Raw genomic sequence first — 14,044 nt, forward strand, 5'->3', positions numbered from 1 at the left:
AAGACACATATATCTCCACGTTCGCTCTCTGCAATGCTCGACTGTCTATACCTGATGTTTCCCGAGGGAATTTTCTTCACCGTTCAACCCCCCCTTTCCTTTCAACCTCCTCCGATATTTACTCACCAATTTCACCCATTTCTCCAACAAGGTGCGTTAAACTTCATCCGAGAGATTTCTTACCTCCGAAGTCGGCTGCGTGTAAGAACTTCCAGCTCGACGTCATACATTTTCAACTCAACCTGATAGAACCAGTCGCGTCGGATCATTCAAAACGTCTGAAAAAATGTCTCGGGAGGTGTTGTAAACACCTTTAAAAAGGTGCAAAGAGGAACAGTTTGCGACATCTCCATCTTTCCCCCTCACCACCGTCTTTCATTATATTTTTCGTCTGTTGCGCCGTCACTCAGCGGGCCGCGGGTTCATTCAGCGATCCGCAGGGTACCGACACGGTGCCGTTGGGTTCTGGATGCAAGCCAAACGAACGAAGCGCCAAGGCTAGAAGGCGGGGAATCCTCCTCCGGGTCTCTCCTCGAGGCGTTATAACCAGAACAGCAGGGCGAGGGAGCAGGGCTTGAGGGGGAGGGGGATGCGCGATACAGCAACGCGTACAGCCACCGAATTGCGGGGGACGTTAGTAGGAACGAATGTGACAACGAAAATCCCCCAGGAGTTATTGCCGCTCGCCCGTTACACGATCGCTGTTTATACTTTTGGATACCTACGTGAAATTCGCAGGGTTCTCTTGGCAGGGGTTTTCCAAGAGAAGAGCTTCCTCGGCCCCGAGCTTCCGCGTGCGGCAAGTAAAAGGAGAGGAATTACGTCCGCGAAGAGACCGCCCCCCGGTATTCATAAAACGATTTTTCACCGCCTCCTCTCGAAACCGCGAACACGGCGGCGAGATTTTGAGACGCGACGTACGCGTGCCCCGTAGTATTGGCCGGGGGCCAGCACCCGCTGAGACTCAATGAAATCTTTCCGCAGTTGAGCCTATTTATCCATCTCTCTTTCTCTCTTTCCGATCTTACAAGCGCGAACGGTTCTTGGCCGGCGGCCAGGAAAAGAGTCCACGTTTCCCGTGTCCGTCGTCTGACCACGAACGTTGACGACTACTCGGAGGATCCCCTTATGTTTTACTCAGGTAAAACGCTGTAATCTTCCATCAGCCCCGCGTTCCTCGGGGGTTCGTATCGTTCTCGCGGTGTTCTCCGTAAGTCGGAGAAGTCGGAGGAAACAAGAGTAAAAGAACGGGGGGGAGTACGGACATTTGTATCCTAAGGTCGGAGAGATAAACCCGCATCAGCTGCGATCTTCCTTGCCTTGCGTAACAAGTAGCCGTCTCCCGCCTCCTCCTCTCTCCCTCCGCGGTGTTCGAAGATGTGCAGATATCGCCGGGGATGTGTGCGGAAAGCCAAATACCCGAACGCCGGTCCGATAGCCTCCCCCGTTTGACACCCCTCGGACCGCCGCCCTTAGGCAACCCACCGCACCGCCCCCGCAGCGTCGCGGCGGCAGCTTCGTTGGCATTAAGTATTCCCGTAGGGTCAGGCATTCGCGCCGAGCCACGCGCTTGGCTCTCGGCTCTCGGCTCTCAGCTCGTCGGAGCTCGCGGTCGATGGCGGCGGCGTTGGCGAAGCCCGAAGCAAGCTCGAAGCTCGAAAGCTCGAAGCGCGAAGCCCCCGGCGGCCACCCCGGCAGTGCCTCGCGAACAACCCTCGCGGCGTTCGAGGCGCCTGCGCGTCCCGCGTCGCCGTTAAAGGGGGGCGGCATGGTAGGGGCGGGGCGGGGGAGGGGAGGGGCAGGAGGGTGATATCCCCCCTACCGTCGCTGCCGCGAACTGCCCGGGCCTCCACCGATGCCCCATTCCGTTCTCGGCGTCACAACGTGTAGCATTGCCAACGACGATCCAACGCGCCGATCGCACCACCTGACTGCCTACGCGATTCACCTCCGTCGCACCACCGACGACGACGACGACGACGACGACGACGACGCGCGGCGTAAACACTGGCTGCCTGTGCAAACGGATACACGCGTATAATAATAATAATAACAACAACAACAACAACAACAATAATAATACGGGAATAAAGTTCGCGTTCCGCAGTAAAAATTATAACGTAATATATATATATATATATATATATATGTTATATGTATAATATATGTACATATATATTTAAACCGAGATTATTTTTCGTCCGTTCGGTAGCTTTCGAGTAAATAAATATATATACATTTATATATACACACACACTCACGTATACACACGTACGCGACCACACGCACGCACATACACATCACATATTGTATATATATATATATATATATATATATAGTATGTATATATATTTATAAATCGGGAACGTCGTGTGAGTTGAACGAGAATCGTCATATATATTATATATAATAATATACTAAATTGTAAAAAGTTACTTCGTACCTGGATCTACGGCCGAGTTCGTGACAATTAAGTGATTTATTCGATTATACAATTGGATCGCAAGCTCGCAGGCTGAAGCAAAGGAGAAAAGTTATAATATCCAGCAGTGAAAAAAATTAATATATATATATATATATATATATATCGAGGAGCAGCTGCTACGTATATATATGTATATATAACATATATGTATATATATATATATATATATATATACACACGCAAATATATATAAATATATAAAATTGGTATTCGCGAAGTGGTGCAGCCTGTTACATATCTGAATCAACCCCGTAAAGTACCTGCAGGGAAAGGGAGATTTCGATATCGACATCATCGTCCGCTGACAAGCATTGTAACGGTATACAGCCTCCTCAGCTGTCGTTGCTGCTGCTGCTGCGAAGGGTGGTAATTGGAATTTATACGGACAACTTAGTACTTGACAAGTACTAAGTTACCGACAACTCACCCCCAAAGTGTACACAACGGCAGTCACCACGTACATCACGCCTCTCATCACCTCTGAGAAGGTACGCTTGAATATCTAGCGGTTCATCGTTTTTCAAACTTTTCCGCCCCCCCCCCCCCCCCCCCCCCCGCCCTCAGCGACCGTCTCTTTTCAACCTCGATCCAGCACCTCTTTCTTCCTTATTTTTTGCACCCTCGCTCCTTCGGGCGATTGATCGCCGGATCTCGCTTCTAGCCTTGTATTTCTTCTTCGTTTTATTCTTATTCTTCGGGGGCCGAGAAGTGGTAGAAATAAGTCATTGGCCATCGCGCGGGAACTACTCTTCAGTTCGTCGTGATGCGCGTATAGGATCGAAAGAAAAACACCCGAAAATTGATATGTCATCCTGTCACAAGTTGCCCTCCGATCCCTCGGTGCGACTTCCCCGTTTTTGCACCCCAAGCGCCTGTCCGTTTCGCAATCGCTTACGCCAATCGGTCGGGTCGCGATCGCGGTTTCGGTAAATTTGTGCGTATTTGCTCTGATCGTTTTTCTTCTTTTTTTTTTAGCTCTCTCATTTTTTATTCGGATTTTTCTTCTCACTGCGAGGCGAAAACCCCCGCGGTGCATGCGTGCGAACCTTCGTTAATCAGAGTCTTGTTTTCGAGTTTACGGGGTGATTTACGCCTCCGTGCGTGTAGATACATACACATATATTGTACAATGTACATGCACGGTCGTATCGTACCGTCAGGAGTTTTATTTCACGATCAAGTCTGTGTGCGCATCGTATAACGCATCAATTTCGCCTGCGAGTAATTTGAACGACCCCGTTTTTTGCGCGGGGATGAAAAAGAAATTTCACTTTCTCTTTTCCACGCAAAGCTCCCATTCGTCGAGGAAAACTTTCGCACGTCGCGACGGAAGAGACGCGCGGAAAACCCGATCGTGATTCGCAAAAGAGAATCTAGGAAAAAACAAAGAAAAAAAAACAACATACAAATGAAGGAATAAACGGAGGTAATAAGACAAAAAATCGGCAGTCCAGGTCCAGAAACGCGGAATGAATACAAAGAGGGAAGCAAGTAGAGCAAGAGGCGCAAGGGGAAGGCAGGAAATATAAAGGGGGTCAGAAAAAAGCTCGCGAATCCTGGTAGGATAAATATTGCAGAGAAGCGAGTCTCGCTAGACGGGCATAAACCGCGAAGCTCGTACAAAAGGGAAGACGCATCGAAGGGCGGAAGGGCGGAAGGGCGGAAGGGTGGCGGGGATAGTTAACCCAGTTCCGAATTTTGCTCCTTTCGTCGGCCCTCCAGGCACTCCCGGGTTATTTTTGCGCTTTCGCGCCGATTCCCGGAGGCGGCTCGCCTCGCGGTCTCCTGCAGGATAGCGCGGAGAACGGAGACCGCGGATATTCAGGAGCGAACGGGAAACTCCGGCTCAATTACATCCGCTCGCGTCTGCCAACCGGCCGCCTTTATGATGCATCCTGCAGCAGAGGTCGTCGGGTGTGGTGTAATTGAAAATGGTAATCCGGGATAACTCGAGATCCCGCGGGAGCTACGGGACGTCGAATTAGCGGCGAGTTTTGGCCCGCGACGCGGCTTCGCGATATAACCGCGCTATTCCGCAGATTGTTCCATTCGCTTGTACCTATATCTTTGGAAATAAGCGCATCGTCGTATTCGTCCGTGAGAATTTCTCGAGTTCCCGATATCGTCGCTAATCTTTGACCTCGATGAAAAATTCCCGCTGTTGAAACTTGTTTATATGCGGATATTACGGATGATCCGCGAGAGCGGCGTTGCCGTGCGATTCCCAGCTTCCCGGCCGATGATTTTCAGACCGAGGAAAGTTCGACCTCGAGTTTTATGTGCCGGATCGTAAAAGGGCAAGGGGAGCTTCGTCTGAAATTGCGCAAGTATAAGGAACTTTCGCCTCTGATGTGATTAGGGAAATTCCGTCCGGGATCGCGTTCAATTTTATCCTGTAAACACACGCCCGGGCGGGGAAAAAAATTTACCCACGCAAATTCCCGGCATTTTGCCAACACGCTCGAACGAATTTACTCAACTCTCGATTCGTACGTTGTACGCAATTTTCGAGCACTTGACCAGCTTTGCTGCACCGGCTCAAACTGCCTTGCCTCGATTGTTGTAAACAATTCCATATCGGAAAACGATTGCGGGGAACCATTAGCCAGAGATTTTATCGCCACTGTAATAACCCGTGTTTTGTGAATATATGTATATAGATACCTCTGTATATGTGTGTACACATATATATTTCGGGCAGGTGATCGACGCCATACTTCTCGCGCAATGTGCAATTTACAAATTTATAACCGCCATTTTTTCATTGCCTCGTTTATGTACAATATCATCCGTATATTTATTGTTTACAGAGACGCGCGCGATTCTGTGTTTGAATTTATTCGATAAATTCATTCCCTGTTTTACAATCCGTTCTCTTCCGAAAATTGTTGTTATTTTATATAAAATCTCTGGAATTATTTCATTGTCTCTAATTATAAGAGAAAGTGAAAAGAAAAAACGAACGAATTGTGAAAGGATTTAATAAATCGTTGTGGAAAATCAAACGGTAGAGACAGAAATAAATTCTATTCCGATGCTGCGAAGTTTAAAATTAATTCGGTCAGGCACACGGACAGCCTGCAGTATAGTCCAAGTCTCCGGGGCTCGTGATATTGGGGCACGAAATCGGGACGGCGGGGACTTACCTCGTTTTATTGATAGCGTTAAATTTTATCCCCGTAGCAAAGTCTCCTTTCATAAAATCGGGCAACGCGTTGTTTCTACCCCCGAATTTCCCCACCTCTCGTAGTTTCGCTTTCTCCGACTTTATCCGCAGGTTCGTTCGTCTTTCCCTCGTGTTTTCGTTATCCTTCAGCTCCCCTCGGAGAGAGAAGGGAGAAAGAAAAGGAGGCCGGGATTCGTCGTTCCGCATTTTCTCGCGGGAGGCGTAAAACTAAGCGTGTCATTTGTCAGGCGAGAAGCAAAGAGAGCGGCTCGAGAAGACGGGAGCAAAGCGAGTTTTTTACTTTTTTCAGGAAACCATTTCCCACGAGTCATTAAGCACTGTACGTTCGCGGGCGAATAATATCCGCCTACGATTATCGAGTCGTGGATTAAAAATGAGAGGTCAAAATCGTCGCGAGACCGCGTGGAAAGGAGGAGAAAGGAGCGCCGAGTTTGTGCACACACTCGGATATCGCTTACTCGTAAAACAAACCCCTTGAGGCAGGGGGGACGGAACGCAGGGAGAAACACGTTACGCAAGAACGATTCGGCCACCTCTTTGCTCTCCCCGTTATTCTTTTTCGCCCTATTTTTTCCCCAGCGTGGCGCCCTCGAGTAGAAAGAGTGGACCGAAAAGCCCTGGGTGTAATAACGCTTCGGGATCGCCGCAGATTAGATCACGATTTATCCGATACGTGGGGCCGGAAGTTCGGAGCTTTTCGAGTTTTAATGGCCGACTCGGAAGCCCGGATGATCGACTCTTCGATAAAGCACCGCTCGGCGATCTCGAGGCTCGATCGCAAATAGAAATCGCGCCTCCGAGTGGACCGCGGAAAAATATCCGCTTCGATGAGCAAGATTCGCGACAGCTCTGAGCAGGGGGAGTTTGGCGGAAGAGTTTGCGGTAATCCGCTAACTCGGAACTCAAACAGCTTAAGTCAAGGCACTGGATGAACGTGGCCTACGGACCAGGAACGTGAACTTCCGATTGAGAGGGGGTAATGGGCGGATTTTGGGTACCCGCCGCGAGGCTCAGCTGAACCGAATTTAATAATTACGCGATGCACGGCGGGAAGTTGGTCGAGAAGAAATTGCCCTCTACCCCCTGATTTCCCATAAGCGATCGCCTTCGAAACTTGAGTTTTCCCACTACCCCTAAACACACTGGGTCAGGTTATCGGGTCGTCCTGCCCTGACCCTTGACCCTTCACGGCACGTGTGAACGAGCACGGTCGCGTTTCCGGTAGACCGGTGCGGCGTAGCGCTGCAGGGGAAGCTGCGAGCTGAATTTAGTCGCAACCGAAACCTTGAAGACCGTTTACTCGCTCCCGGGCTCGTTCGTATGCGGCCTGATCAGCGGCTTCGACGCAACTTCACAACCGGACAATGAGGTTCTCCGTTGAAAGGGGGGGAAACCGGTCGTCCTGAAACCCGGAGCACGGAACCCTCCGGGCCAAGACCTTGGGAATCATTATGACCGAATCTGCTTCCGCCGAGACGCGTATTGTCGCGCCTCTACAGAGGAACGACAAACGCCTCGGTATTCAAGGTTAACGACGTACCCTGCAGCTCCCTTTGTCCACCTTTCGACCCTTTTCTCACACGGTTCTCTCCGGCCGGATCATCCAGTCTGCGAGACAACCTCTCTTATCCCGCGAGGATCGCGATTCACGATATTCAACGAGATGAATTCCGGTCACTCGATCTGTACCACGAGTAACGGTCAGAGCCAGTTCCGACTCCCTGAATAATTAGCTCGATATCATAGATAACGTGCGTGATCCAGCCAACGCCAGATATTCTCAGCTGTTTTCGGATACCTCGAAGCTTGCAATCTTCTGCGATCAAATCGCAAGTTCGACTTAAGATGCAAGATATTTTTTCAACTATTTTTCACCCTATTCGTCATCTTAAATCAAACTACAACGGTACGAATAACAGTGGTTTGGACGAATCTTCGTTTAACCTAGATTCTCATTTCCGACTTGATAAAGCGTTCAACCGATTTGATTTCACCTGCATTAACAGCCGTTCGTTTTGACTCCTGTAATTTTTGACTCGGATTTGATTTTCAACTATCCCTAGGAAAATTAATTCAGAGGGTGTCCGCGGCCCTAGAACCCTTCGTGCAGGGATCGAGCTGTCGCATGGATACGATCGCGCTGGCTTCGCGTCGTCTTGTTCCTACATACTCGGAGAACTAAAGGGACTTTATTAATAATATCGTCCGGGTCACGGTAACGCTTCGCCAAGCTGTCGCGTGACGTCGAACTGTGTCAGACTCTGCTCGTGTTCCAAGGGTCTTGCCCCCTCGAATCCGCGGTGTCGTATTTTCCCGAATCCACCCTCCGCCGGTCGACGACTATAAACTCTGTAGCGGGTGTTCGATTGGAAATCTACAAAACTTTGACGATTTAGGCGAATAATTGAAGAGGACGATTGAAAAAGGCTGTCAGTTCTCTCGATATTCTGACTAGGCGTTGTACGAATAGTGGATTATTTATATGTTGGAATATCGCGAAGGGTAAATACGCCTGTACTTGTGCTATTCAGGATACATTTTCTCCAAAATCGGCCTGCATTTATGCTCTTCTGTAAAAACAACTCCAGCTTGCATTCACGCAGGCGGATTTTAACCCCTGTTAAATTTAAAATCACAAAATAATTCAGCGCAAGTTCAAACGTACGTTAAGGTTTGGTTTACAAAAACAGTCCAAGCATCGAAATACCAAAATCGATGATGTGATCAGGGTGTCCGCCCACCTAAATTTTTTTCAAAAAGTTTGCGGCCACCCTGCGTGATGTATCCATGAAATTCGAAAGCTACAAATTCCTCGCAGTTTAATTCACTCGGTAATTCCGAGACTGAAAAAGTAAAGTTCCGGAATCGAGGCGAAAAGCTCGACGCCGTCGACGAGAGTTCGATCGGACCCCCCACGTGAGTCGTCTTTGAGGGGGGGGATTAGAGAAGTTCAAAAAGTGCTTCGGAATCACGGAAACTCGTAACGAAAACGCCACGTAGGTAGGTGTACGGGAAGCGAGGGTCCGACGTTAGCGAAGCCTAATCCGGGAGCATCGAGGGTTTGGCTTTCGGAGGCTTGCGGGGCGCGGTTGGCGGCAACGAGGTCGGCGCATTCGTATCGCGGGCAGGTATTGTTCGCGTAATTGAGCTAATTACGCGCCGCCGAGGCCGGGCTAGTGATTAATGCGGTGTTTTGACAGCCCGCGGTTCGATACCCACCGCTTTGTTGTTTCTCCACGCCGCCGCGATAAAGAGCGTCGGTCGATCCGGAGCCGATTCCAAACTTCAATGTAGGTACAATGAATAACGAAAAAAGTTATTCCAGCGCGATTAATTACTCCGAACTTGGGAAAATTGTTCCAACTTTAATGATGTTTCGTCGAAGAAGCTGCCCGATGAAGGACATTTTGGTTTTGAATTTGATAGCTGGGCCCAGCCAGCCATCTTGGGACCATATTTCGCACCATGGCGACAAGGGTGACACCCCGTAAAAATCGCAGTTCTCCAATCGAAGCAGATACCTGCGAGCAAAAGCTTTGCATGCTTATGGAAGTTACCTTTTGTTCCTTCAAGTAAACAGTTTGTGGTGTTCAACTGCAGAACCGTCACTTTTCAAGCTTGTATACGTTTGAATTTTGCAAATCCAAATGTGTTCTCTGCATTTTTTAGTCATGTCACAATTGTCGCCGAGGTGCGATTTATTGAAGGAACAACAAAATTAGGCAACGATTTGATCGTGTCGTACAGTGTGCTACGGGCGTTAACATATTTTAGAAGTCAAGCACATGCGTAGACACCGAATTTGTAGAAGCTATGAAATTTAAAACTAAAATATCCTTCATTGACCTTCCCCAACGAAACATCGTTAGGTATACATCTCTCATCGGGTCACGAAATTCCAACTTATTATCTACTCGAAATTATTATTACTCTTCGACTTGGTTCTTGGCAAACCGAATTTCACCCCTCGATCAATCACGCATGCAAACACCTACCGAGAAGCTGACCGTTACGATTTCAGTGCAACCGGATCTCCAGCATCTGCTGCCGCCTCGCGACTAGCATGCATCCTTCTTTCCAACCCTCGGAGCTCGCACCTCGAGGGTTGATAAGCTTCTCCGGAGCCTCGAGAGTCGTTCGGCTCAGCTGTCAGCTCGGAGAAACGGGGATTGCGGGATGCTCGGGATCCGGATGAGCTTCCGCGTATCCGAATTGTATCCAGGCTCGAAGCAACCCTGAACCCCGGTACCTGTTCGCCAGGCCGCCACTTAGCCCGCCTAACTCTCCTAACTGAATTGGGCTAAAGCGTACCGCGCGTTTCGCATACCAATTGTCCGCCATCCCCTTCACCCCGTCTCTCCGAGCCGTGCGGGGTGATTTTCAGGGGCGAGTTGACGGGTGGGGGCCAAGGCGAGAAAAGGGTGTAACGTCTTCGGGTTAAACTTGTTGCGTATATCGGCCAGGTTTCGAATATTGGGCGCGCGCGCGCGCGCGTGTGTGTGTGTGTGTGTGTGTGCGTGCGATGTGTTATTCGCCCGTTTTTGCACCCTCGATATTTTTCCCCGGCCTCCTTATCGAACGGGCGAACCTGAATTGCGCGACCGCGGATTATCCTCGCCACCCCTGCACCTTTCGCGCCATTCCGTCTTTCGAGGAAACTGCGCCAGGGCAAAAGAAAGATAAGGCGAACGTGAGAGAAAATGTGAACGGGAAGACCCGCGAGTTGAGCGGCTCGATGGAAGCGCGATTGCCGACTCCTTTTTTATTCCTTAAACTTGTTGCCACCCCCACCGTACACAACCGACTACTCAAGATCAACCCTGTCATCCCCTTTTCCCAGAGTATCAGCTTTCGAATCGGGGAATCCGGTACAAGTTCGAGACCTGAATAAGCCAGCTACGCGCGGGAGGAAAAGCTCGGCGGGGTCTCGAGCCATTTATCTAATTTTGAAATCCTGTCATTTTATTTTTATACCCGGACTTTATACACTCCGCTGATTAGCTCGAGCCGAGAATATAAGCTGCTGCTCGCCTCGCCTCGCTCTCTTCAAACGGGGGTGAAAAGGGCGGCTCAAGATAGCGCCGAGCGGCGGCGAAGCTACCAGCTAGCGGGACGCGTGAAAAAGGTCTAAGCCAGCCATCACCGAAATTGCTCGAGTTTACCTACCTCTTCTCGGCAATACCGCTCGGTCCGGAATCACTTTTTATTTTACTTTGCTCTCGAACCGCTCGCGAGGCCGAGTTTCGAACGGCGTACGATGTATCTGTAACGCTAACCGCCATCGCTCGTATACGTTTCAACCTGGTGATTAATTAGGGATGAAGGAGAGGGTGGGCCAACGAAATATGAAGCTGGGGATGAAGAAGTTGCGTTAAAAAATTATCCTCTTTTTATGTACGTGAGCCTAAAGTTGATAACGTTTACGTAACGATGCTTCGAAATAAGAATTACAATTGTTCAGCAGCTTCCTACACTATGTTGCCAGTTTTATTCGGATACGGAAAAGGAAATCCACCATACGTTTACTGTTTATTCAATTTACAGATACGATAAACTTGTTACACCAGTTAGTGAATTGAAATTACGTTTTCGTATTTTTACTATAAATTTTAGTGAAATCAAATTCACAATCACTTTTAAGAGTGTAAAAAATTCGAGTTCGTTAATGCTTTATCACTCAGTTACTGTTTACCGAATATCAGGTCGTTTTAAAGTTGCAAGATAACCAGTTTTTCGAAAAACGAATCGTTACGACAACGTTACAAACTTCAAACCGATGTTTTCGCAGATTAAAGGCGTAAATTTTTTTCCCGACAAATCGGGTAAAACTCAGAATTTGAGGGATGCGAGAAATGCGGCCGGTGAAATATCAGTCGTGTGTTTCGCCTTCGGGGGGCAGGGGCGAACTGCTTTTTCTCCCCTACGCCTTGCATACCAGCTGCAACGTCCTATATCTACCCGTATACCTTTTTCCGGATTGCAGCAGCGCTGAAAGTTTGCAACGTGTCTGCCGAGTGAGAGAAATACCCTTGAACATATATTACACGTATCACGTAAACCTACAAGCAGGCAGCACGCAGCGGTGGAAAATCTAGAGAGAGCTAGGAATTTCAAATAGGTGTAAACCCAGGTCCGTTCTGAAGATGATAAAACGGCGGGTTCGTCCAAAGTGAAATGGAACAAGTATAAATGGGAGCGGGAAAATTGTCTGCAAGCGTTGAAGAAGCGTCGAGTTTCTCGAAAGTTTCGAGACTTGATTTTTTCTCGTCAGATTGCTGGAAAAAAATAAAATAAAATAGAATGAAGAAAAAGAAAAAAGAAACGAATTCACACAGGATTACAGATGTTCAATAAGTTTGAATGTTGTCGCGCATTCTTGCAATATCACATATTTCTGTGTACGCTTATTTATTTCTTTTCCTTTCTTTCCTTTTTCCTCGTTTCTTTTATCGTTCCGCTCGTCGTATTTCGCAAGAAATGGTCGAACGATTTCGTGCTGCGACGTAGCGCGTCGTGGCAGTAAAAAGTTTTGGAAAGTAGAACAAAAAAAGAGAAAAAAAAAAGAAAAAAAAATGAAAAGTAAAGAAAGATATACGAAATAAGAGAAAAGGGAAACGCAACCACGATGACGGCAACAAGAACCCCGACGATGATAAGAAAAAAATTCCTTCCACTATCGCGGCAAGATGGAAGGTAAAAAACCGGTGGAAATAAAAATAAATAAGAAAGGAAAGATGGCTCGACGGAAAAATCGGAAAGAAGCGGAAGTGGGTAACGGGCTTCCATCCTAATCAGAGATCGATAATTCCCCAGGAAAGGTTCGATTTTGTTCCTTTCCTGTTCGATATTATGAGGTATAACAGTTTTGCTTTTCTCATCGTACAACCGGAATTGATAAGCCCGTCGGTAGATATTTTTTGCTGCATTTTTCCTCCCTCCGTTCGGGCGTTGGCGTGTCCAAAATGGCGACCCGAAAATCACGCGCCGGTAAAAACGTCGCGTCTACGGGTTTTTCCGTTTCTGTGCGCGTGGCTGCGTTCAGACCGACTCGAGCGTTCATATTTTATCTCTTCCTTATCAATTTCTCTCCCAGCAGCGGTGCACCCATTTCTCAGAACCGTCTTCCGAACCGGAAGTCGAAGGCGCCGGCACACTTTTTGCGCTTCGAGCTCGGCGAAACGTCGTTAATTGTATTTATCGCCGCAGAGTATTACGTCCGTCGGCTTTCACCTCGAATCGTGATCCTGATTTCTTCCCGATCCTTGCGCCAGTTTTCCCGCTGGTATGACGAAGGGGGGCGGGTTTGAAATTCCGAATCTTAAAAGTTCCGAAGCACAAAATTCCGTATTTTTTGCTGGGGAAACTTGGAAGTAAAGAAATCAAACTTTGACGAAAGAGCGTAACCCCGACAGGTCAAAGTTCCGAGAGTACGAGAATGATGAAATTTAAAAATCTGAGACATGAAAGATTTTCAGTTCTGTGAAATTTCACCACTTTGATATTTCATTGTTTTTTGATTTTCGATATTTTTACATTCGGAATCTTGGTCATTCTGATTCTCGGTTTTCTTCATTTTTTACACCCACTCGTTGAGTATATTTTAATTTTCAGAATTTCACTCTATCGAGACTTTAATCTTCGAAACATTTCATTTCGGAACTTTGAACCGTCGGCTTTCCGACGATGCGAAACCTTGTCGCGTCGTAACACTTTGCAGTATATAATCATACGTCAGGCTGCTGATGCTGCTGCTCATTTAACACGGATATCAGAATATTCGTCATTATTAATTAAACGAACATCGAAAGTCGGACGACAATCTTCGAATGCCCCTTTGCGGTTGATCATAATCGCGTTGTAAAATAATTTCCGTACCTACAAATTTCTTTTCGCAAACCGATACTAACCCTGCTATTTCTTTCCAATCTGTTGCAGATGGTGACTAGGACAAAGAAGATATTCGTGGGCGGGCTATCGGCGCCGACGACACTCGAAGACGTGAAAAACTACTTCGAACAGTTCGGCCCGGTGAGTCAAGAATTGCCTAATTCCGCCCTCTGCGCCCCGTTCTACCACCAGGTTCAGGGTCCTCGCGAATTCGCGTTTCACGCTTATCACCCTCCGCTGCCGCAATTAGCGACGACTTCTTCGCCTTCTCCTCGTACCTGCGAGGAGGCGGGGGAAGGGGGGGCTGATTTTTCCCCCCAATACGACCCCTCCTATTTCCAACCTCTCGCCCTCAACCCCTACGATCAAACGCCCGCCGTCTACTACGTCCCCTGTATGTTTGTCCCGATATTCGCAAGTCTGACCTTAAACGATCGGAACGAATCCGGCGGAAACCCGGATCTCACGGAGTCTGATCTCAGCGC

The 14,044-nt window shown here is 48.1% G+C and overlaps 1 protein-coding gene across 15 annotated transcripts in view; it reads left to right on the top strand.

Annotated features, from left to right (window-relative positions):
• Positions 1 to 14,044, top strand: part of LOC124182895 (RNA-binding protein Musashi homolog Rbp6) — a 400,556-nt gene that overhangs the window by 251,625 nt on the left and 134,887 nt on the right. For all 15 annotated transcript variants that reach the window (XR_006870884.1, XR_006870885.1, XM_046570684.1 and 12 more), the window contains one exon: positions 13,608 to 13,700. Coding sequence is in view for 13 of the 15 variants with exons in the window: in XM_046570684.1 (XP_046426640.1) it covers positions 13,608 to 13,700 (93 nt within the window). In the remaining 2 variants the exon portion in view is untranslated. The remainder of the gene's footprint in view (positions 1 to 13,607; positions 13,701 to 14,044) is intronic.

The sequence above is a fragment of the Neodiprion fabricii genome, chromosome 5 (genome assembly GCF_021155785.1).
Source record: "Neodiprion fabricii isolate iyNeoFabr1 chromosome 5, iyNeoFabr1.1, whole genome shotgun sequence".
Taxonomy (NCBI): Eukaryota; Metazoa; Arthropoda; class Insecta; order Hymenoptera; family Diprionidae; genus Neodiprion; species Neodiprion fabricii.